Genomic DNA, 23,656 nt, shown 5'->3' with positions numbered 1-23,656 from the left:
TGTTCGGTTGACCAATGGGAGAAAGTGCGTTACCAGTTCCGGATTCTCACGCCCTGAAGGCCCTTGCTGTAAAAGGGAAAAGTCAGAAGCTTTTGGAATGCGGGGGTGTAGCCTTTCTGGGACTCGCCTTCTCATGAATATTCAGAATCAGGGGGGAGGGGTCTTAACCCTTTACCGGCTGGCTGGCCGGAAGGCAGCCCCTCCCCCCCGCGGGCGGGAACAGGATGTGCTCCGGGGCGGCTCGGGGGGGAGGGGAAGCCCTAGACGACCGCCCCCCGCCTCACAGCTGGGACCGGACTCTCCCGCCACAGATGTGGCGCTGCCGCCGCCGGAGCCCCGTGGTACTCATCCCAGAACCCGAAGGGTCCAAAGTCGTGGACTCTGGCGTCGCGAGTCTGTGCACCGCTCCCTGAGAGACCCCGAAGCCCGGGACCCCGCGTCCAGGCTAAAGGACCCCAGATATCCAGGTGCCCAGCGCCCCCTCCTGGAGGAGCCGGGAGTCCGGGACGTCAGCCCCGCGCGTTCCTGGAGGCCGAGCTTTCTGCACCCCGTCTTAAAGAACTTAGGATCCCAGATCGGTGATTACCTCCAACGGTTCCCAGATATCCGAGCCCAGCATCCGAACTTGGCAAACGGACTCCCAGCACCCCGGCCAGTCTGTTTGGTGCTGAAACGCCCACTCCTTCCAGGGGACCCAGGAACTGGGGACTCCCCTCCGCTCCCGCCTGGAGATGGTTTAATCCCTGCTCCTAGAGTTAGGGGAACTCAGGAATCCGGTCGCCCCGCGGCCCTATCTAGAAGACTCAGGAACTTGGGTCCCCAGCACCCCATCTGAGACCCAAGAGTCGAGACTCCCAGCATCCCCCATTGAGAGGACCAGGAGATTCGGACCGCTGCATCCCACTCTCCGAGAGACCTCGGATTCTGGTTCCCGGAGGCTGAGAGCCCGAAGTTCACGCCCCTGACTTGCAGAGACCCAGGAGTCCGGCTTTGCGTCTCCCCGGGGACCGTGCTAGGGTTGAATAGGAATCCGGCAGCCTCGGCTCGGGGCTGGAGACTCCCTGGGAGGTGAGGGGGGAGGCGAGGGGCCCCGACGGGCTGGGGGAGGGGGCGGCGCCGCTGCCGCTGAACAATGAGGGGGCGTGCCGGCGGGGGGCGAGCGGAGGCGCCGGCGGGAGTTTGGGTCTGAAAGGGTGTGGGAAGGCGCTGGGGACCCTCGCTGAGGCGGTGGGGACAGTAAGCGGATCGCGGAGGGACTGGCTGGAGAGGGGAGTGGGTCGAGGGCTCAGGGCCAGCGCCCCAACTCGCAGCCCTGGGCGGGGGAGGGAGCCGTCTGCAGGACCCTGGCATCCGGTCCCCCAGCCTCCTCCGCCCTCCCCAGGGACCTCCCGGCCTCCCGCCCACGGCTTTTCCCAGCCCTGCCCCTCGCCCTCGGCTCCAGCCAGAGCCCAAACGTTCCCAGGATCCCTGAGCCTCCGGCCCCAGACAGACCAGACTCCTAGCTTCACTCTTCTTTGTCTCAACCTTTCCATCTTTTTCTCTGTGTTATCTCTCCCGGTGCCCCTCTTTCTATCACTATGCCTCTGTCTGCCCCATTATTTACTCTCCGGTCCCTCCTGGACTTAGATCACACTCCTAATTCTCTGGCCTAATCTGTGAGCGTGGGCGGCGGGGAAGCCGATGGGGTCCTGATATCCGAGAAGGGGGTCTTTCCGCAGAAGCCGCTGAGCCACTCAGCCATGCCCGAGGGAGCCCGCGGACCGAGCCTGTCCAAACCCAGCCCTAGCCTTGGCCGTGGCCCCACAGGTGAAGTGTGTGACTGCGCAGCTGTGTGTGAGACCCAGACAGGTGAGAGTCCAAGGGAGGGTGGAGCTTGCTGGGCATTTGTTCCTTCATTCAAGACACTGGCTGGCCCAGTGCTGGCCACATAGGGTGACCAAGACAGTCCCAGCTCTGCCTACACAGAGTTCCCAAGTCTGGTGGGGCAGATGGAACCATCCCTAAATGGTGACAGTCCGGAGGCGGACACCCAGAGTCCAGCGGTCAAGCCTGGGCAGGGGTGGGGGTGGGGGTGATAGCCCTTTCCTCTCACTGTGGGAGCCCAGTATGGGAACTCAATGGAGGCTTCCTGGAGGAGGAGACATAATAGAATTAAAAGATAAGCAGCAATGAGTTGGGAAAAGCAAGGAAGAGTATTCCACACAGAGGGAAAAGTATGTGCAGAGGTGAGAGAAGGCTGTGTTTTTAAGTAACTGAAGGCAGCCGAATACGACTGGAGTCTGGAGTGTGAGAAGTGGTGTGTCTGTGGGGAGAGAACAGACTGGAAAAGTCTCTGATGGCCACGTTGCATAGGGCAGTGTGGATCTGAGGAGTTTGGACTTTCTCCTGAGGGCATGAAGGGGTTATACTTAAAGTGACAGGGTCAAACGGGCAAATTAATAAAGATCTCCCAGGCTGACACACGGAGGTGGATTAGAAAAGTGGAGGTCGAAGCCCAGAGAAGATCCTGATGGGAGAGAACAGGACAGGACCAAGGCAGTGCAGTGGCAAGAGGAGAAGGGAGCCCCGGGAGGAGGGGAGGGGCAGATGCTGACCTGGGGTGGGTGAGTGTAGGGCTGCACTCGTTCAGCCGGGGAGACGGCCTGATCTCCTGCTTCTCACCCCTGGCAGCCCCTGCAACCCCTGCCATGGCCTCCCCCCGAGGTTCTGGGAGCTCCACATCCCTGAGCACGGTGGGCTCCGAGGGGGACCCGGCTCCAGGGCCCGCCCCAGCCTGCTCAGCCTCTAGGCCAGAGCCCCTTCCAGGACCCCCCATCCGCCTGCATCTGTCACCTGTGGGGACTCCGGGTTCCGCCAAACCCTCGAGGCTAGAGCGAGTGGCTCGCGAGATCGTGGAGACAGAGCGGGCCTACGTCCGGGACCTTCGCAGCATTGTGGAGGTGAGGCAGGCGGGTACCCGAGCACAGTGGGGACCCAGGCCAGCCCTCCACCGCCCCCCATAACCCCAGTCATCCCCACAGGACTACCTGGGTCCTCTGCTGGATGGCGGGGTCTTAGGGCTGAGCACGGAGCAGGTGGGCATACTGTTTGCCAACATCGAGGACATCTACGAGTTCAGCAGGTCAGAGGCGGGAGGGACGGGCAGGGGCACCAGCTGGTAGGGCTAGGGGAGGCGGGCTGTATCCTAACCTAAACCTTGGAGTCCCACGACCCCCTCTCCAGGCTGGTACATGGGAGGTAGTGACATTGGGCAGGGATCATGATGGGGAGTGAAGGAACCAGAGTGGTGGAGGCGGAGTTGGGTAGGAGCCCGAGGACCCAGATGAGATCTAAGTACGGGGATGGGTCTCAGCACTAGGTCAGGTCTGAGATCACTGTGAACCCACGGCTCACGTGGGGGGCCTAAAGATCATGATAGCGTGAGCATTCGCGTGACCACGTCGTCCCGAGAAGCCCCTCAGTCCCAGACAAACCAGATGGTTGGCCTGGACCCAGTGAGGAAGATGCTGGCGTCCAAGGATCATGAGCCCTCCGAGCGTCTTGAAGAGATCGATCTCAACGTTATTGCAGGAGCTCTGAGATGACATGACGAGATCTCAGGATCACAGCGGCCTCTTAAGATGATCCCAGCTTTGAGGGCCATGACACCCCTCTCCCTGGGTCATATCACGAGACCCCTAGGCTCATGGCAGCTGTGACAAGATTTGGGGCTGAGGAACGGGACGCTGTCCGTGGACAAAGTCTGAGCGGGGTTGTGATCTCCCCACGTAGCAATCAGAAGACTCCCTTCGGATACGATAGCCCCTTGAGAGATCCTGGCAGCCACCAAGTCCCCAGCCTCCTGGAGTCGTCCCACGGGGGGCTGTGGGGACAGGGCAGTCCCTGACCTCGCCCTCTCCCCCACAGTGAGCTCCTGGAGGACCTGGAGGGCAGCAGCAGCGCAGGGGGCATTGCCGAGTGCTTCGTGCAAAGGGTGAGTCAGGGTGGGGGCTCTCAGTCCGGGATGGGGCTGGGGTAAGGCGGGGGGTCCCGGGGAGTTGGGACCTCAGGTCTCCCTAACTGCTGTGTCACCCACAGAGTGAGGATTTTGACATCTACACATTGTACTGCATGAACTACCCGAGGTGAGGGGTGAGGAGTGAGGAGCCCCCGCTGGGCCCCAGGCCTTGGCCCGCTGAGTTGATGTGCCAGCTAACCTCCCTCCACCTCGACCCATCCAGCTCCAGCCCCTGCCAGCCTATGACCTTAACCGAGCTCTCCCTAAGCTGCCCCTGACCCCTGCCAGCCCCTGAAACCCTGGCCACGCCCCGCCGCGCCCTCCCCGCTGGGGGCTGCCAGCCCCCTGACCTGTGCCCCGCCCCCAGCTCCCTAGCCCTGCTCCGGGAGCTGTCGCTGTCCCCGCCCGCAGCCCTGTGGCTGCAGGAGCGCCAGGCCCAGCTCCGCCACTCGCTGCCCCTGCAGAGCTTCCTGCTGAAGCCCGTTCAGCGCATCCTCAAGTACCATCTGCTGTTGCAGGTCAGCCGTGGCCCTGGGGGTGCTGCTCGGGGAGGGCAAGGTCCTGGCCGTTGACCGCCCGGTGGTACAGCTGCAGGGTGGACCCAGGACAAGTCCCTAGAAACTGGGCCAGCAGTCGGGGGCAAGTTCTTGCCACCAGTGCGGACTGGCTCCAGCTGATTCCTCTTTCTGTCTCTGCCTGTTTGTCTCTGTCCTCCTTTGGGTCGCCACCTCTGTCGCTGCCTTGGTGTCTGTCTCCTATCGTTACCATCCTTTTCTCTTGTTTCTGTTCCCTCCCTGGGTGCCTGCCTGGCAGGAGCTAGGCAAGCACTGGGCAGAGGGCCCGGGCGCCGGGGGCCGTGAGATGGTGGAGGAGGCCATCGTGTCCATGACAGCGGTCGCCTGGTACATCAATGACATGAAACGCAAGCAGGAGCATGCTGCGCGCCTCCAGGTGACCCCAGGGTGGGCTGGGGCTGCTGGATGGGGGCAGTGGGCACGAGGGCCTTTGGTGGGGGTGGCCTCGGAGGACGGGCTGGGGTAGTGCAGCCTTGTTGCTAACCTCCTGGTCTTGGTGTGTGTGCGCGCCCCTGTGCCCTGCGCACCTGGCGGGCCCGGCAGGAAGTGCAGCGGCGGCTTGGCGGCTGGACTGGCCCGGAGCTCAGTGCTTTCGGGGAGCTGGTGCTAGAGGGCGCGTTCCGAGGTGGCGGAGGGGGCGGCCCCCGACTTCGAGGGGGCGAGAGGCTGCTCTTTCTCTTCTCACGGATGCTGCTCGTGGCCAAACGCCGGGGTCCGGAGTACACCTACAAGGGCCATATCTTCGTGAGTTCAGGGTTGGGGGCAGGACCAGGATGTCACCTGCAAGGTGTGTTCTGTATACCTACACCTGTGTACCTACGGGCTAGCTGGGGGCAGGCGGGGTCTGCCAAGGAGGAACAACCCAGCCTCAATTTGAGGGCCGTGTTTTCTTGAGTCCAAGGATGGGGGTGAAGCTTAATGAAGGGTGAGGGCATCAGGATACAGGTGAGGGCCGGTGGCAGGGGGGCTGGATTTGCCCACCAGGCAAGCGTCTTCATGAGGGGAGCACATCTGGACCCAGATGAGGGCGAGGGACTGGTGAGGGAGAGCAGAGCCCAGCCTGGTGGGGGGGTTCCACGGGGGTAAGGGGACCCGCCACACAACCTCATGGGGCACATCTTTCTAGGAGGTAGGAACCCAGATACACACTGAGTCTCGGGGCCCTGAGCTCCCTGCCCCGTTCTGTCCCCTTTACCCAGTGCTGCAACCTGAGTGTGAGCGAGAGTCCTCGAGATCCTCTAGGGTTCAAGGTGTCCGATCTGACCATTCCCAAACACAGGCACCTGCTCCAGGTGAGTGCAAGGTGGGGCTGGGCGGTCAGGGTTCCCCTCAGCCCCCAGACCTTCCACCTGGCTCCCGACTCCCTATCCCACCCCCAGGCCAAGAACCAAGAAGAGAAGAGGCTGTGGATTCACTGTCTCCAGCGCCTTTTCTTTGAGAACCACCCCGCCTCCATCCCCGCCAAGGTACAGCTCCTGCCATATCCAAGGGGCTTCGGAATGCTGGAGGACCACCCCCCTCCCGTAGTGCTACGAGACCCTGAGCGTAGGGGGCTCGCTTAGACCGTGATCAGTAAGTTGCATTTTAAAAAGAAAAGGAGGGGGGCACCTGGGTGGCTCAGTCGGTTAAGCATCTGACTTCAGATCTCCCGGTTCATGAGTGTGAGCCCCACATTGAGCTCGCTGCAGTCGAGACAGAGCCTTCACGGGGTCCTCTGTCCCCGTCTCTCTGCCCCTCCCCCACTTGCACTCTCTCGAAAGTATTTTTTTTTAACGTTCGCTTATTTCTGAGACAGAGCATGAGTGGGGGAGGGGCAGAGAGCGAGGGAGACACAGAATCCGAAGCGGGCTCCAGGCTCCGAGCTGTCAGCACAGAGCCCGACGCGGGGCTCGAACTCACAAACCATGAGATCATGCCCTGAGCCGGAAGTCGGTTGCTCAACCGACTGAGCCACCCAGGCGCCACTCTCTCAAAAATAAACAAAACGTTAAAAAAGTAAGTAAGACGGATGCCAACTCTTTAAAAAAAACAAGTAGATAAAAATAAATTCCTGCCTGGGTTTGAATCCCAGCTCCGCCACGTCGCTGCTGTGTGACTTTGGGCAAGTGACGCTACCTCTCTGGCCTCGGTTTCCTCACCTGGAGGAGTCAGAGCACCGAGTTCGCACACCTGTGGTGACTACTAATAATCACCAGTCGTGTGACATGCCTCATACAGAGTAGCACCCGTTAATAGGACTGTGACTGGGGCGCTCGGAGGCAGCCCCCAGCGACACAGCCCCTCACCCTGGTCTCTTTCAGGCAAAGCAAGTTCTCCTTGAAAACAGCCTGCACTGTGAGTTGGGGCCTTGGGTTGGGAGGATGTGGAAGTAGGAGGATGACTTCCAAGGAAAAGTAGATCACGGGGTTCCCAATGTCTCTCCGCAGGTGCTCCTAAAAGTAAGCCCATCCCAGAGCCCCCGACACCCCCTCTTGGGTCTCCCCGACCTCGGGACGCTAGAAATTTCACCCCTGGACGAAGGAACACAGGTAAAGAAGATGAAATCCTGAGGTTCCCCCGCTTCTCCCCCAGGAATGGTACCCCCGGCCTGCCCCCTCCAGCCTGGAGCTGGGCTCATCGTGGGGTTCTCCTCTGCCTCTCCCACAGCTCCGTCTCCAGGACCCTCTGCTACCCGCCGTGGCCGCAGACAGTCTGGTGAGTGTCTTCCACCTGAAAGTTGACGGGAGAACGCGGGGGGAGCTGGGCCCCTGACGTTCCTGTGTCCTCTCCCCAGAGCCAGTAAAGGACCCGTATGTTATGTTTGCACAGAATGGTAAGTGGCCGCCCTAGCCCGGCCGGGTCCATGCCTCTCTGTCTATCTCTTCCCGAGAGATGCCCCGTGTGCGTGGGGGAGGGCTGATAGGGGCAGCGGATCGGCTGTAAGGAATCATCCAGATCCTGCCTCTCACTCTTCTCTTTCTCATCTCTCCATCCCAGCTAAGCCTAGACTCAAGGTAAGAAATACCCTAGCACAGGGTCTGGGGACCCGGACTCCTGAGTCTGGGAGGAAGAGATGGGCGGCCCTCGACTCTTGCCCTCCGTCCTCTTTCCTTGCTCACAGCATGCTGGCAGTGAGGGGGAGCTCTACCCCCCCTTGGAGCCTCAGCCACCAGTTCCAGCTTCCGGACCCCCTGAGGACCTAGAGGACACTGGCCCCCCCACGCTGGAACCCTCCGGGACCTCGATCACGGAGGAGATCCTGGAACTGCTGAACCAAAGAGGCCTCCGGGATCCAGGGGTGAGCTGGGTGTCACATCAGGGCGTCCTTGGGATTTAGCTCGGCGAGGCACAGCCCAGGGGGCCGGAGGGCCAGCCCACCATGGTATCTTTGGCCTCTTCCCCAGTGCCCACTACAGCCGCCCCCCCACGACATCACCACGTTCCCTGGAGACTCCCAGGTGCCAGGCGACAGTGAAGCCCTCACATTCCAAGCCCTTCCCAGCCGGGACTCTTCAGAAGAGGAGGAGGAGGAAGAGCTGGAGTTGGATGAACGGGAGCCTTCCCCACTCCATGTGCTAGAAGGGCTCGAAAGTTCCAGTGCGGCTGAAATTCCCGACGTTCCCAGCCGTACCAAAAGTCCAGACGTACCCAACCTCCCTGAAATTCCCAGCCTGTCTGAAATTCCCAAGATTCCCCACCTTCCCAGCCTCCCTGACATTTCCAGTGTTTTTGAAATGCCCTGCCTTCCATCCATACCTAGTGTCCCTGACATTCCTGGCCTTCCCAGCACTCCCGCCCTCCCCTGTGATTCCTGGCTTCAGGGAGCTCTGCGGGAGCCCGATGAGGCTCTAGCCACGAGGAGAGAACTGTTTCCCGGAAGCAGTTCCACCAAAGGAGAGCGGTCCTCTGGGGGCGGGGTTGGGCAGCAGGATCCTGAGGAAGGGGAATCCTTCCCAGATTTCCAGTCCCAGGATGTCACCCGAGACCAGGGATTCTCAGATGAGCTGGGATTCCGCTCTTGTTCAGAAATCCGGAGCGCCTGGCAGGCACTGGAGCAGGGGCAGCTGACCCGGCCCGGTTTCCCAGAGCCACTGCTCATCCTGGAAGACTCGGATCTGGGTGGAGGTGGCGGGAGTGGGAAGGCGGGAGCCCCGAGTTCGGAGAGGACAGCTTCCCGAGTGCGAGAGCTGGCCCGGCTTTACAGCGAGCGGATCCAGCAGATGCAGCGGGCGGAGACCCGGGCGTCGGCCAACGCGCCCCGCCGCCGGCCCCGTGCTCTGGCCCAGCCGCAGCTGTCCCCCTCCCTGCCCCGTGAGCAGGCCGAGCCAGGTGAGGTCCGGGTGTGTGGTCAGCAGAGACGGCCCACACTGAGATCGCGGTCCTGACTCCGTTCTTTCTGTGCACACAGGGCCCCTGCCTGCCTTTGGACACGTGCTGGTATGTGAGCTGGCCTTCCCGCTGACGTGTGCCCAGGAATCTGTCCCTCTGGGTCCCGCCACCCGGGTTCAAGCTGCCACACCTTTGTCTAAGCAGGGAGGCTGCCTGGGTGGCCAGGGTCTAAATGTTTCAAATTTGCCTGAGCAAGACCGTCTGAGCATCCAGGTTCCAGCTGCTACCCCTTTGCCCGGGCAAGGAGGCCTCTGGAATATACAGAGTGTGGCTGGAGCCCCCACACCCTTGCCCGAGCAAGAAGACCCCGCACACGATCAGGTTCCAGCTACAACTTTACCTGATCAAGAAGGCCACCCGGAAACCCAAGTTCCAGCTACCACACCTTTGCCTGAGCACAGAGGCCACATGGACATCGAGGTTCCGACCAGCCCAGCTGTACCCAAGCAGGGACGTGGTTCTGATGCCATGGGTTTAGCCACCACTCCTGTGCTCAAGAAAGAAGGCCACCTACAGAGCCAGAGCCCAACCACCACCCTGTCAACGAAGCAAGGCGGTTCTGGGGATGTTCAGTTCCCAGCTGCTGTTTGTGAGCAAGCCGTCAACACTTTGCTTACGCCCGGAAGCAGCCCGGACCATCAGATCCCAGGCAACACTACACTGCCCTTACGGCGTGACCTCCCAGACGTTCAGGTCGCAGGTACTTCACCTGGGCCTGCGTACGGAGGCCGCCTAAGCCACCAGACCCCAGCCAACGCCCCGCTGCCTCTGCCCCAAGACCTCTCAGACATTCAGGTTCCGGGCACCTCAGCTGTGCCTGCACACGGAAGCTGCCTAGACCGTCAGATCCCAGCCGACGCCCCACTGTCCTTGTCCCAGAACCCGAATGTCCCAGCTGCCGCACCTTTGCCCCGGCGACAAGGCCTCACGGACACCCAGGCCCAAGCCCTCCAAGCCCTCCCGCCTTTGCCCAAGCAGGGAGGCCTCCCAGACGTCCAGGGGCTGTCTGCTGCACCTCTGCTTCAGGAACAAAGTTTCACAGACCTCCACGTCCAAAAACTTACACCTTTGTTGGAGCAGAAGAGCCTCACGGACACTCATGTTCCAGCTGCGACCGCTTTGCCTGAGCAGGAAGGCTCTCGGGACAGTCAGGGCCTGTTACCCATCCCGGTTCCAACCACCGTGGTTTTCTCCAAACCAGGAGGCCACCCGGTGTCTCAGGTCGCCCGGTCAGAGTCTTCAGAGTTGACCCCACCCCACAGTCCCCCTCCTCCAACCCGTCAGCTCCTGGGTCCCAGTGCAGCTGCCCTCTCAAGATACCTGGCAGCGTCCTACATCAGCCAAAGCCTCGCTCGGAGACAAGGGTCTGGGGGAGAAGTTCCCCCAGCCTCCCGGGGTCCCTGGTCCTCCTCTGCCCCGGCATCGCGGGCACCTTCACCGCCACCCCAGCCTCAGCCCCCACCACCCCCAGCCAGGAGGCTCAGCTATGCCACCACGGTCAACATCCATGTCGGGGGCGGTGGGCGGCTACGGCCAGCCAAGGCCCAGGTCAGGTTAAACCATCCTGCTCTCTTGGCCCCCACCCAGGAATCTGTGGGCCTTCGTAGGGCCCAGGGAGCTCCTGATGCCCCTTTCCACATGTGAGCCAGGATATCAGACTTCTTGAAAAGCAAGGACTTCAACCAGATGCCACAGACCCTCAGAACTTCACCCAGATGTCCAGACACTGAACAAAGGTGTAAAAATTGCCACAGCTTTCCAGCAACTGGGATCTGCTTTGGCAAATGGCTCTCCTTACTTACCTTGATTAACTCAACAGGGATGGGGGAAGGGGCTGTCATTAATATTTTGTTCATTCATATTTTGAAGTTCTGTATCTTTTCCCATTCCGGAGGCAGTGGGGGAGGACCAGACAACGAATGGGAAGGTCTGACACAGCACGAATCCGTGGCTCAGTACGGGGTGGGGGGGAATCTCAAACTTCTTTGAGCGTTGCTGACAACCACCCATTAGAGTTTGGTGTGTGCTGTTTCAGAGAGTTTATGAACGGCTTGATGCCATCCAGGAAAGCCAAGTTAAGCAGCTCTGTCCCAGGCGGACGTAGAAGTCCGTTCCCTCCGCGATTTATCCAGTTCATGTGTTCTGTCCTCTCTTCTGCTCAGCTATCCCTGGGTCTATCCATCCGGTTGTCTCCCCAGCCCTCTCCTCCCGTCTGCCTGTCCATCTCCCAATCCATACAGCATGCTTTATTTAACCATCTCTATCCTATTCATCCATCATCACCCTACCCCCACGCCATCTAGTATCCTTTCTAACACCAGTCCATTCCTCCATTATCCCACCTGTTTTCTCCAACCAGCCAGCCCTCTCCATCCATCTGTCCCTTCACAATGTCACCTCCAGCCGCTCCTACGTCTCATTTACCCAACCATCTAATCCAGCAGGGCAACCATCCAACGTTCTCTATCGCCATCCCATCCCTCCTTAGATCATACTGGGTCTTGGGACTACAGAATTTCAGAGACCAGTCCATGCGGACACCAGAATGAATGTGTTTGGGATTCTGGAAGTCTGTTCCACATCTGAGTTCTCTGGACAACCACTCCCCAGCGTCATGAATGTTCCAATTCTTGTGCCCACCTACACACACTGGATCTCTTCACCCCCTCGCTCTAGTTTGGGGCCTCTAGAGTGCCTCGGCGTGCCCCCACACCCCCCAAAAAAGAAATTCAGGTCAGAGACAAAGACTTTTATGTTAGAATCCTTCTGCCCCCTCCCAGCAATGGCATGCCCAGCGAGCTGCCTAAGTTAAGCAGTTTCTTTGGAATACTAGCTTTGTTCATTGAATGCTAAACCTCTTGTGCTTTTGCACATTGTCTTATTTATTTTTTCCTGGAATTCCCTACGGCTTCAGTGTCCTAGCTGAGTTCCAAGTCCTGACTTTTCCAGTTGGTGTATAACCTCCCTTGGGAGTCTGGGTTTTCTCAATTGTATGAGGACAACAGTACCTGCCTTGTAAGATCATTGGAAAGATACAGTGAGCATATCCTCATTTCCCAAATGTATCTGAGCCTGACTCATCGGGGCATTGTTCAAATTAACAGATCCCCCAATAGTCCCAACCTATGGAATCAGAACCTCCAGGGCAGGAGCCTAGGAATCGGAAGTTTTAACAATCGGCTAACAAAAAAAGTGGAAATTTATGGAGTGCTAACTGCATAGCTCAGGCATTAGTCACTTTATGTGAACTCATTCACTCTGAATCCTCATCTCTAAAAGGCACATGAGGATGGTTTCTTTAAGTTTTTATATATTTTTTTTTTTTTGAGAGAGAGCAGAGGAAGTCAGTGTCCCAAGCCGGTTCCGCACTGTCAATGTGGACCCCGACGCGGGGCTCGAACCGACGAACCAGATCATGACCTGAGCTGAGATCAAGAGTCACATGCTTAACCAAGTGAGCCGCCCGTGTGCCACAAGGATGGTTTCTGATCCTCATTGTGGAGATGAGGAAACAGAGGCATAGAGAGAATAAGGGATTTGCTCAGTCGCATTGCTAAGGGACAGAGTTGGAACTCAGATCCACACCACGTAGCCCGAGTCCATGCTCTGAGCTGTTGAGTGTCTATCCTGTGCCAGGCCTGGTTCAAGAAAACCCTTCCCTACCAGAACAGGGCTTGCAGCCTAGTGCACCAGGGGCTCTAGGTGATTCTTGGCAGAGTAAAGTATCCCAAACAGAGCCTGGCTCAGTATTAGCTGCTGGCTTCTGGTATTTATTATTGGATGGTTACTGGGCCATACACTAGGGCCTGGGCTGAGTGGCCTGGGCCTACTGCACCGCAGCCTCGCCAGGGTCAGGACTCTGGCCCTCCCCTCCTCCACCCCCAGCTGCACATTCCCAGCTGAAGGAAAGTTCTCAGCCTGGCCTGGGCTCCCAGTGGCGCCGGAATTCCCGGTATTTGAGGAGGCGGCAGGGAGGGAGAAAGGGGCCGTCTCCTCCAAAGCCTGAAGTGGGGAAAGAGAGGCGAGCCCCCTTAGCATTTCCAGATGCGAGATGCATCCCAGCTGTGCCTCTGGCAGGGAGCCAGGAGTCTTGTAAGGGGGTCTCTGAACCCTGTAGGAAACCAGGGACACCAGGCTCGCTTAAGCCCCACCTGACCCCTGACCCCCCCTCCATTACTCCCACCTGCCTGACTCCTACCTGCTTCACAGCCCCAGCTCCGACACCTCCTCAGGAACACCTTCCTTGCTCGTCCACTGTAAGCCCAGCCGTCTTTAGAGCTACCGATCAGGCTCAAAGTGCAAGGGTAGTGGCCTCCTGCCCTCTCCAGGACATTTAGGTTAATGCCATCCAAACCCGTTAACTACAGCTGCAATTTAAACTTGATGAGCTGCAGTTACACGGCCACTAGGCTAATCTTCTTACCTAACATTTAGACACCAGCCTGTCAGCCACCTCACGAGGACGTCGTCAAGTATACCTAACAATGCTTAGCCTGGCGCTTGGTTGGTACCAATCAACCCCACCGTCCACCTGTAAGAAACACTATTTGCATACGCTCCCCACACATCAGTGCCGCGTCCAGTCCAATTTTCCTCAACGACGGCAGCGTTCTCTCATCTGCGCTGCCCCGTTTGCCAGCTGCACGTGAATACTAGATGGAGTGGGGCACATACCGAAAAGACAACTGGTCAATACATTTCAAGTTCCTTCTTTCATGAAAAAATTAACATTTTCCCCTCTCCATCAATGTCCAGATGCCATACGCTGTTCTCGCCAGTACCCCCAGCAGGGGGAGCACGTGGGACCCTGCCTGGGGACAGATGGCTGAGGTGTCCAGGCTGGCTGCAAGGGCTGATGGGGCAGAGATGCCCTTCCCACCCAATGAAGCTCATTAGCTTCACTGTAAAAATGGGGAGGGAAAACCAAAAGTAACTGAATCCACAAGCAACATTTTGCTTCCTTAAACATACACCAGTGCTGTCCACAGAACTTTCGACAATGGAAATACCGTGTAGCCCAGTGGTAGCAATGGAGAGCCTACAGTATGTTGGCTCTTACTACGTGGCAGGCACAACAGATGAACAAGTCCTCAGACCCACATTCTGAGCCCAGTAAAGGCAGTTGCTGCAATGAGTGTAATCGGGACCTGCTTTCAAGAGGCCACAGGGGGCCCTGCCCCGGGAGGTAGTATTGACATCCTGAAGGCTGAAGCCAGTCAGAAGGATCCCACCCCTCCCACATCTCGAGTCTATCTACCTACAGACTGGCATTAGGAAAGATCCCTTCCCAATCCAATCACGGCCCTACTAGTTGACTTCAGGCTGCACCCAAGTTTCTATTAATGTTTACTGATCTTACACATTTCCCCCTCTATTCCCTGACACGCCATCACAATAGCAGCAAAAGGACTAAAAAAAAAAAAAAAACTCACGAGGACACCCCACACAACCAATGGCCTAGAACCACCCCGCCTCCACGGTGCCCGCACGCTGGACTCTACTACAAGCGCGGGGAGACTGGGTCTCAAGCTTGCCCCCCCGCCTCCCCACCCACCCACACTAACCCAGGCGTGGTGTATTCTGAAAACGCTGGAAAGCCTTACAATCCAGACCGGCAGTGAGCCGGGCTGTTTCTCGCATTTCTTTTAGTCAAAGACCCACCACAAAACAACCACAGCACAGTCCTTGAAACCTGAAGTCCCATGACAATCGTTTATTATAAAGGTGAAGCCTAATCCTCGCAATTGGTTTATCGGTAGGATTTCTGGTAACGAGCACGGGCACCAGGACCACCAAACTTTTTGGATTCGCAGCGCCGGGGATCAGCTACCAGCAGGGTCCGGTCGTACTGGATGAGGATGTCTTTGATCTCCTTCTTGGAAGCCTCATCCACATCTGGGGATGAGAGGAGAGTGAAGATTGAGACAACCCTGGAAGCACCCTCCTGGTCTCTGGGGCTAAATGCGGGGCTGGTCCTCCACTTGCCTGCCACCCACCCGATGGGAAGGAGCCATTCTTACTCACATTTCTGGTAATAGGCCACCAGGGCTTTGGAGATGGACTGGCGAATTGCTGTGAAGAAGACACACAAAAGGACGTATCAGCTTTGGGAAGCCCCGAGAGTAGGGCTTTGCTCTCAGAGCCACCTCCCACCGTATGCCCCGTTCCGGCGACTCACCATAAATCTGGGCTACGTGACCGCCACCCTTCACTCGGACTCGGATGTCCACCCCAGCAAACCGCTCCTTGCCCAGAAGCAGAACAGGTTCCAGTAGCTGGAAGAACAAGGGACATGACAGGATTTTAGATCACAGGCTGGGCAGCTGAGCCACCGCACCGAGCACCCTACTTCTCTCCAAGTAGCTTCTGCCATCGCTGACCTCTCTGCACGGCTAGGAGAGCAGGGACGATTTGAAGACAGATGACAGACTGCTGAAGGGAACCCGAGCTGGGCCCTCCCATCTGTGTCCCTCTGGGCCTCAGAGTCCCCATCTCCAGGACCAGTTCTGGCACTTTAGCTCAACAAGGAAAACCCCTACAGCCACCATACCTGCCTGGAACAGTGAAAAACCACTCCTGGGCCATGTCAGGTGCTTTCTCTGGATTTCCCTCCCTTGGGCTCTCCACCCAGCCCTTTGAGCCTCACATTTCCAAATTAAACTACACTACCTGTGTGTCCTGCTCTCCCCTTGCCAGCTCTACACCTTTTGCACGTGCCCGGAAGCTTTTATTTTACCTATACTTTAGGTCTTAGCTCTCAGCTCACAGATTCCCATCTCCACCTCCCCCAGCCCATCCCTCCGACCCCCCCCCCATGAAGCCTGTACTTATCCTCCCACCCAGGTTCGAGCCAGATGCCTTCTCTGGGCTCCCCCATCCTAGCCCTGACTACCCTGGAGCAGGGTCTGATACTGGGACCAGTCTGCCTCCTCCACTAGACTCGGAGCTTTATAAGGGCAGGGCCTGGGGTCACCTGGGTCACTGCTGGGTCCCCAACACCCAACACCGGTTACATAACAAAACCTTCATAAAACTGACAATCGAGAAGAGTAAACCACAGCACTTGATATCTGCTACACAGAAAGATCTCAGACACTATCATATGACATTCTAACTAAGCCTGGAACACATATTATTCTTCACGTTTAAAAGTGACACTCTTATCGCTACGTTGTACACCAGAAACATATCATTGCGTGTCAACTACACTAAAATTTAAAAAATTAAATTAGAGGGTGCCTGAGTGGCTCAGTCGGTTGTGTCAGACTTTGGCTCAGGTCATGATCTCACAGTTCCTGAGTTTGAGTCCCACATCGTGCTCTCTCCTGTCAGGGCAGAGCCTGCTTCAGATCTTCTGTCCCCCTCTCTGCCCCTCCCCCGCTTGCACTCTCAAAAATAAATAAAATGTCAAAAAAATTAAAAAAGAAATACAAAGCAACAAAATTTAAAGAAGAAACAAATGCATTCTCATACATGCCAAGAAGTTTACCCGGACAATCTAACTTACCCTCACAACAACCCTTCAAGGGAGAAATGATCCCCATTTTATGGATGACCCAAGGGGAAAAAAAAAACAAACGAGATTACATGCCTCAAATAACAACACAGGTAAAACAGGCAAAAAACAGACTCCACTCATTCCATTCTGAGCTGAAAAAACCGAGGCCAAAACAGAAACAAGCAGGGAAGGAACCCCTTTCACAGCAAAGCACAACAAACAGAAATTCTGGTCCTGTTCTCCCAATGCTTTTTAAGCACCTACAATGTCTAAACCCTACCTTTAGGCCGTATCTTTTAACAAATTAATTACTGTTCTCAAAAAACGTATACACACTCTACCAGTTAAAACAAACGTTAGACTGTATACAGGATACACGACCCCATCAACTTGCCACACAAACTCCTCTTGCCATTGGGTCCCCAACTGTCACTGAGCTTCCATATCCCACTTTTGAAACCATCCTCTCTTAATCTGCAACATCCATGTTTTCACTCTCAACTCAAGCTTTTAGCACAATATCTGAAACCTCCGAAAACAGCTCCATCTCCAAATGCCCCATTTTCTCTGCCCCCAACTCCCCCTTCTATACAACCCGTTGTTGATACCGGATCCCTCAACCTCCCAAGATCACTTCCAGGAATCCACTTAAATATCTCTCTCCAGAGCCCCCCTACTCAACCCAAACGCCCACCCTCAACCCCAGCACCTTGTATTGCAGCGTGCGCGGCTCGATCATCTCCAAGGGCCGTCCATTCACCTTGATGAGGCCGTTGCCCCGTTTGCAATGCGCCACGGCTGTAGCCGTCTTCTGTGGAAAGCGAGGGAGAAACAGCGGAACCACGTGAGCTTCGGCCCCCGGCTCCCATGTGGACCCTAGAACCCTGCCCACAGACCTCTGCAGACCCCGGCCTCCCTCCGCCCCTACCATCGGGCGCCCGGCCCACCTTGCGGCCGAAGACCTGCACAGACTGCAAAGGACCCTTGGACGGCATGGCTGCAAACGTAGACAAGAGATCCTCACCGCGCGGCGCCGCAACCGGAAAAGGAAAGTGCGGGGCCACCCCGGCCGCTTTTCAGGGTCTGCGCAGGCGCTTTGGGTGCTGCGTCGCGACGGGAGAGAGCTTTACGGCTCCTATTGTAGCCAGGGGCGGGACTTCGGATTCGCGGCGGGAAGGTGGGCCCCCGAGCGGAGGAGGAGGGACCCGTGAGTGGAAGGGGCGGGGCCTGGAATGTGCCGGGTGCAGTCGCGGAAGTAGAGCGAGGACAGGCTGTTCTTCCTATTCTCTGTCCTCATTGGTAGCGGCCGGTTCATTTGCATTTCGGCTCTTTAATACTCTCCCTCCACTTCCTCCACCCAAAATGTCGCTTTTCACCCTCTGGAAAGGGCCCTTCTTAGCCCCTTATCTCTAGCAATCATCCTCCCCTGTACACTCCATCCTGCCCTCGAGACACTCTTCTCCCCAAATCCGCCTCCATCGGAATCTCACCTACGGAACCCACAGCAGGAACTCAGCCAGGATTCCCAGATTCAGGATTCAGAACCCACCTCCTTCGAGAATTCTCTCCCAGAATGTTTTTAATCCTTTTAGAGCCCTTCCCCCAGAATCTACCTTTCACCAGAATTTCCTTCCGTTTTAAGTTTCCGCCCCCCAGAACTCTCCTCTTCAGAGCCCTCAACCAGACCCCCCCTCTTTCTCTGAATCTTCCTCCACTCAAGAGCCCCAGAATCTCCCACTGCCCGCAGTCCACTTTTCCCAGAACGTCCCCGCCAGAATCTCCTTTCACAAGTTTTCTCTCCCTTTCAGAGCCCCCTCCTTCAGAATCTACCTTTCCTAAGAATTCCGTTTCCTTCAGAGCGTCCTCTAACCAGCAACTGCCTCCCCTGGCATTTCCCTCTCCCAGAATTCTCCACTTCTTAGAGACCCTCCCTCCAGATTCCCCCTCTTCAAGGTCTCTACCCTAAAATCCCTCTTTCTCTGGGGTCCTTCAAATCATCTCTTCACTCCCCCAAATCACCCAACTCTCCAGGCTCCTTCCCCATAGTATTCTCCATCCCCAGTCCCCCCCAATCCCATCTGAGGAATCTCAGGATCGGGTTCCCCTTGACACACACAGGATACTCCTTTCCCAGTCAAAAGGGTTCTTTATCAGGGCTGCAGAGAGCCCACAGTTTCTTCAGTTTCCCTGGCAGCAGAATCCGAGGTTCAAGGTTCAAAGGGGTGTGGTCGCTTACCTGGTGCCTGGAAAATGGAGACAGGGTGGAGATTGGTAGGTGGGTCTGTGGCAGGAGGGAGGATCCTCCAGCCCAGAGTCCAGCTCCAAGAGGGTGGGAGAGGGGAGAGGTGAAGGAAGGGAGCATCCAGAGGCTGACCTGGGAGGACACACACGCAGATACACAGCACAAGAGAGAGACGGGCGCATATGAAGGAGAAAGACAAAGAAGGGGCCGATGGAGAAGAGGAGAAAGAAGGTAGACAGAAGATCAATTACAGATGGACCCAGAAAACACAAGTGACGGCGATTCGGAGGCAGAGAGACCAGCCCTCAGAGAAAGAAGACAGACAGGTACAGACAAGCATGGAGATTTCAAGATGTTTGAAATACAGAAATACCGTACTTGATACAGAAATAGAAGTAGAGGGGCACTGGGTGGCTCAGTTGGTTGAGTGTCTGACTTCAGCTCAGGTCATGATCTCACGGTTCCTGCGTTCGAGCCCTCCATCAGGCTTGTGGCTGTCAGCACAGAACCCGCTTCAGGTTCTCTGTCCCCCTCTCTTTCTCTCTGCCCCTCCCCCTCTCATTCTCTCTCCTCTCTCTCCCAAAAATGAATAAACATTTATTTAAAAAAGAAAAAAGAACTAGAAGTAGAAAAGAGAGCAAGGACCCCCCCCCCAAATATACACCTGCAAATATGTCTAAAGCCTCGCATAGGCGTTTCCCACTGACAAGACAGGCCACAGGATTCACACGCACTCACATGCTGTACTGCCTGATAGATCTCTTGGGGCGGTGGGGAGGGTGGGGATGGGACTTCCCAACCCTCCAATCTCTCTAGGCTGATCCTCACACCCTTGCTCAGTCTTATATCTTCCTGTGGGGAGTGGGGGAGAGGTGTCAGGGAGGCCTGTGACCTGGGGCCTACTCTAGGGTCACCATCTTCCCTGGCCTCTTGAAGAACATTCCCTGAGTATCTGTGGGTTGAGTGGAGATGGACAGGAAGGGGACAGGACACTTCAGTCTTCCAGCTTGCTTTATCTCTCTGTTCTTCTTTTTTTGTTGTTGTTTATTTATTTTGAGAGAGACTGCCTGTGCGCACGTGCGTGGTGGGGGAGGGGCAGAGGGAGAGGGAGAGAGAGAGAATTCCCAAGCAGGTTCTGAGCTTGTCAGCATACAACCCAACACTGGCTCTGTTCCGTGAACTGTGAGATCATGACCTGAGCCCAAACCAAGAGCCGGACACTTAACCGACAGAGCCACTCAAGTGTTCCTGTACTTCTTGCTTCCAGGACCCTGGGCTGGGACCAGAAAAGGCCTGGGGGGTGGGCAGGGTGCCCATGTGGCCTCTCTGGACCATCCTTCTGCTGGTACGGCCCTTGGGAGGCCTAGGATCACCCCTCTGCCCTCGGGAGCCTTTCTACTTCCTTGTTGCCATCATGAAGATGCTGGTGAGGAAGATGGAGGGGAGAGCCAGCAGACAGGCAGGGAGGCGGTAGGGTGTGGGGCACGTTTGAGGAAAGGTCAGGCTCTCCCTTCCAAGATCTGATTCTGTTCCCTGCCCCCAATTGTAGGGAAACAAAAATGATGGCACTCTCTACACCCCTGATGATCTCTCGGTGAGTATTTCATTAGCTTTTTACTTGGAGTTGGAAATTTAGGGAAATTCCACTAGGCTGAGAACACATGTATGTTTGGGGCAGGAGGCAGCAGGCTGGTGTTCTGGCTGTCCAGCTGCTGACCCAGCTCCCAGCCATCACAAATACATTTCGTTCGCTGCTGTCTCCCACGCCGAGAACAGCAGCTGGCACCTAACAACAGATACTGATGATGATAGTGACATTTTTAATAGTGCTCACTCTGCCAGGTACTGGTCTAAACGCTTTAACTATATTAGCTTACTTAGTCTTCACACTGACCTTATGAGGTACATAGGGCCACCATGTATGGATGTGAAGGATGTACACTGCACAAGAATCCCACAACAAGGTCAGCATCCACATCCTGGATATTTTTGTCAATTTCTGGTAGATGGCAATGAAATATCTTGTTCCGACAAAATCAGCACTTGGAAGTGTTTTAAGGAGTACTGTTTTATTTTTTTTAAGTTTATTGTTTTTAATTTTTTTTAACGTTTATTCTTTCTTGAGAGACGGAGCACGAGTGGGGGGAGGGGCAGAGAAAGAGACACACAGAATCTGAAGCAGGCTCCAGGCTCCGAGCAGTCAGCATAGAGCCTAAGGCGGGGCTCGAACTCACGGACCACAAGGTCATGGACCTGAGCCGAAGTTGAATGCTTAACCGACTGAGCCACCCATATGCCCCAAGAAGGGTCATTTTCTAACTTACACAGGCACAGACAGTATAGGCTAGCATCATCCCTGAAGATAGGCATTATTCAGAGTTCTGTTTTACAGATGAGGAAACTGAGGCCCAAAGAGGTGAAGGGGCTTATGCCAGGACATAATTCAGAAACCCTAGGTTTGGGGATTTGGGATCAGACCCTTGCCCAGAGACACCAAGTCACTCTGTCCCCACAGGTTTGTCCTGCTGAGACTCTGGGATGCTTCCGGCTGGAGCTTTCTGTGATCCAGTTCGAAGAGGGCCGATCCATGGGGATTGCTGTGTTCCGGCTACAGCGTCTGCTGGATGCATTGGGGTCCCGGCTGTGGGTGACTGGCCAGGGTCCTTGTCCACCCTGTGAAGGACATCCCCAGAGACCCGTCCCCCTCTTTCTGGCCAAGCTCTTGGAGTTATTACAGGGGGCTTGTGCTAGGCACCTGCCCTCAGCATGAGCCTGGGAGGACACAGACGCCCTAGTACTGCTGGAGGGCCCGGGAGGTGTGAGACAGAGGGCACTTGGTCTCCAGCCCCAGCTGCCAATCCAAAGCCTTCTCCTTCTGGCCAGAGGCTCCCATCTGGAGCCCATGGAACCAAGGGGAAGAGAGAAGGAGGAAAATAAGATCTGAAGCCTGAAGCCTCTGACCTACAGGGGTAGGGGGTTAGGTAAATTGGCCCCCACCTGCCCCTCTTCTCCATCTGAGGCACTCCCTCCTCTCTCCTCTTCCAGGAAGGGACAAAGCATTGCACAGGTGTCTTCCAACCTCACGCCACCCCTACAGGACAGGGAGAGTCTTGTGCCTCATGTCCCTGGCTGCAAATAATTACCATCTGGAGAGCTTTCGGGTGACACTGATGGTTAGGCTAGATGTTGATAATTGGTCTCTGGTGCATCCTGAACAGCTATAGTTTGAAAATCAACTTTATTGAAAATAACAACTTTATTGATGTGTAATTTGTATACAGTAAAAAGCATACGTTTTAAACGTGCATTTCAATGAGTTCTGACAAATATATACACACAGCCACATTTCCATCACCCCAAAGCATCATCTCTTATGCCCCTTCCCAGTCTTCACGTCCAGGTGTAGACATCCATTAATCTGCTTCCTGTCTGTATAGAATTAGCTTTGCCTCCTCTAGAGATTCATATGAACGGAATCATACTATACATATTCTAGTGTCTGGCTTCTTTCACTCAGCATGATCTTTTTGAGATTCACTCACGTGCATATCAGCAGTTTGTTACTATTCCATGGTATGAATGCACCCGAATTGGTTTATCCATTCTCCTCATGGTGGACATTGGGTTGTTTCCACTTTGGGGCTATCGTGCATCTCTCTTCTATCTTCTTACATATTCTTACATAGTGGTAGGGTTGAGAACCACTGAGACACCAAGGAAGAAACTTCTACGAGGAGAAAATTACTGCTCCCTCACTTTCCTGGAGTAAATAGCTTTCTGCAGCAGTGTCAATAGGCATTTTACATGTGGGATCCTATTTTATTTTATTTTTTTATTTTTATTTTTTTTTAATTTTTTTTCAACATTTATTTATTTTTGGGACAGAGAGAGACAGAGCATGAACGGGCGAGGGGCGGAGAGAGAGGGAGACACAGAATCAGAAACAGGCTCCAGGCTCTGAGCCATCAGCCCAGAGCCCGACGCGGGGCTCGAACTCACGGACCGCGAGATCGTGACCTGGCTGAAGTCGGACGCTTAACCGACTGCGCCACCCAGGCGCCCCAATGTGGGATCCTATTTTAAAGAGCTGGTGTTTAAAAGAATCAAACTTGGGGGCACCTGGGTGGCTCAGTCAGTTGCATGTCCAACTGTTGATCTCAGGGTCACGAGTTCAAGCCCTGCATTGGGCTCCACTAGACGCATGAAGCCTAATTATTAAATATGTATAAACATGTGGGGACCAAGCTCATAGAAGGGAAAACATTTTTATAGAATGACCAGCCCCTCCCCAGTCTGTCTTGGGTTCAGGCTGAGATTGTTGGATCAAGCAGTGTGTGCTCACACAGACACACCTGTGGTGTATTCATTCCCTGATAGTGTCTTGTGAGCCCACTGTTGGCCTGACCACGCCATCTTACTCTGTAACCAGGTGCATATTAAATTTCTGTAAACTGAATCCAGGTGTCTCAATGCTTATGCAAGAAATTTTAGCAATGTGTTTTAAAAGTTTCTGATTTGGGCGGGGGGGGGGGGGCGTAGTGCCTGGGTGGCTCAGTCGGTTGAGCGTCCAACCTTGGCTCAGGTCATGATCTCCTGGTCGGTGAGTTCGAGCCCTGCATCCGGCTCTGTGCTGACAGCTCAGAGCCTGGAGCCTGCTTCACATTTTGTGTCTCCCTCTCCCTCCCCGACTTATGCTCGCTCGCGCGCGCGCGCTCTCTCTCTCTGTCAAAAATAAAAACACTTTTTAAAAAAGTTTCTCATTTTTTCCCTCTTCATCGAGTGAATTTTTCTTATCCTTATCTCATCATGCCTGGTCCTCTTTGCCATCTGTCTGACAAATAATTACTAATATGTAAATTCACATTGATTTAAACTTCGGGATTTGTAAAGGAAAACAAGAGTTTTAAGAGTCACTCAAACTTGGGGGAAGGAGTCTTAGGTCTGCCCCTGTCCAGTTTATTTTCTGAGCTTCAGTT

At 55.6% G+C, this 23,656-nt stretch overlaps 2 protein-coding genes across 4 annotated transcripts; one reads left to right on the top strand and one right to left on the bottom strand.

Moving 5' to 3' along the window:
* Positions 1–124: 124 nt before the first annotated feature.
* Positions 125–10,801, top strand: PLEKHG2 (pleckstrin homology and RhoGEF domain containing G2). 3 transcript variants are annotated; one of them, XM_047078066.1, is made up of 19 exons: positions 125–1,068; positions 1,719–1,848; positions 2,671–2,939; positions 3,021–3,121; positions 3,907–3,973; positions 4,078–4,124; positions 4,365–4,515; positions 4,811–4,948; positions 5,116–5,316; positions 5,772–5,864; positions 5,952–6,038; positions 6,873–6,906; positions 6,999–7,100; positions 7,219–7,266; positions 7,346–7,384; positions 7,549–7,565; positions 7,673–7,849; positions 7,956–8,880; positions 8,960–10,801. In XM_047078066.1, the coding sequence occupies exons 2-19, from the start codon at positions 1,740–1,742 to the stop codon at positions 10,582–10,584; spliced, it is 4,230 nt and encodes a 1,409-aa protein (XP_046934022.1). In that variant the 5' UTR covers positions 125–1,068; positions 1,719–1,739; the 3' UTR covers positions 10,585–10,801. The 3 variants fall into 3 exon arrangements, with proteins under 3 accessions (XP_046934022.1, XP_046934020.1, XP_046934019.1); XM_047078064.1 differs by having other exon boundaries at positions 1,719–1,806; positions 5,772–6,038; XM_047078063.1 differs by having other exon boundaries at positions 5,772–6,038.
* Positions 10,802–14,625: 3,824 nt separating this feature from the next.
* On the bottom strand, positions 14,626–17,496 carry RPS16 (ribosomal protein S16). Its single transcript, XM_047078062.1, has 5 exons — positions 17,386–17,496; positions 17,148–17,249; positions 15,119–15,215; positions 14,965–15,012; positions 14,626–14,835 (listed from the first exon to the last, which is right to left on the bottom strand). The coding sequence occupies exons 1-5, from the start codon at positions 17,431–17,433 to the stop codon at positions 14,690–14,692; spliced, it is 441 nt and encodes a 146-aa protein (XP_046934018.1). The 5' UTR covers positions 17,434–17,496; the 3' UTR covers positions 14,626–14,689.
* Positions 17,497–23,656: the final 6,160 nt, after the last annotated feature.

The sequence above is a fragment of the Lynx rufus genome, unplaced genomic scaffold (genome assembly GCF_022079265.1).
Source record: "Lynx rufus isolate CCGP_SWC_20201006 ecotype Redwood Valley unplaced genomic scaffold, mLynRuf1.p SCAF_16, whole genome shotgun sequence".
Classification (NCBI taxonomy): Eukaryota; Metazoa; Chordata; class Mammalia; order Carnivora; family Felidae; genus Lynx; species Lynx rufus.
The sequence above is the reverse complement of the archived record's forward strand: the minus strand, read 5'-3'. Positions and strand labels throughout refer to the sequence as shown.

What these genes read in the sequence shown, in the direction of transcription:
- PLEKHG2 (XM_047078063.1), top strand. Translation starts at nt 1,740, where the DNA reads ATGCCCGAGGGAGCCCGCGGACCGAGCCTGTCCAAACCCAGCCCTAGC. An exon ending in GACATCTACGAGTTCAGCAG is followed by an intron (nt 3,122 to 3,906) that starts GTCAGAGGCGGG and finishes TCTCCCCCACAG; the next exon opens with TGAGCTCCTGGAGGACCTGG. An exon ending in CCTACAAGGGCCATATCTTC is followed by an intron (nt 5,317 to 5,771) that starts GTGAGTTCAGGG and finishes CCCTTTACCCAG; the next exon opens with TGCTGCAACCTGAGTGTGAG.
- RPS16 (XM_047078062.1), bottom strand. Translation starts at nt 17,433, where the DNA reads ATGCCGTCCAAGGGTCCTTTGCAGTCTGTGCAGGTCTTCGGCCGCAAG. An exon ending in TGCAGGTCTTCGGCCGCAAG is followed by an intron (nt 17,250 to 17,385) that starts GTGGGCCGGGCG and finishes CGCTTTCCACAG; the next exon opens with AAGACGGCTACAGCCGTGGC. An exon ending in CGCGCACGCTGCAATACAAG is followed by an intron (nt 15,216 to 17,147) that starts GTGCTGGGGTTG and finishes TTGTTCTTCCAG; the next exon opens with CTACTGGAACCTGTTCTGCT.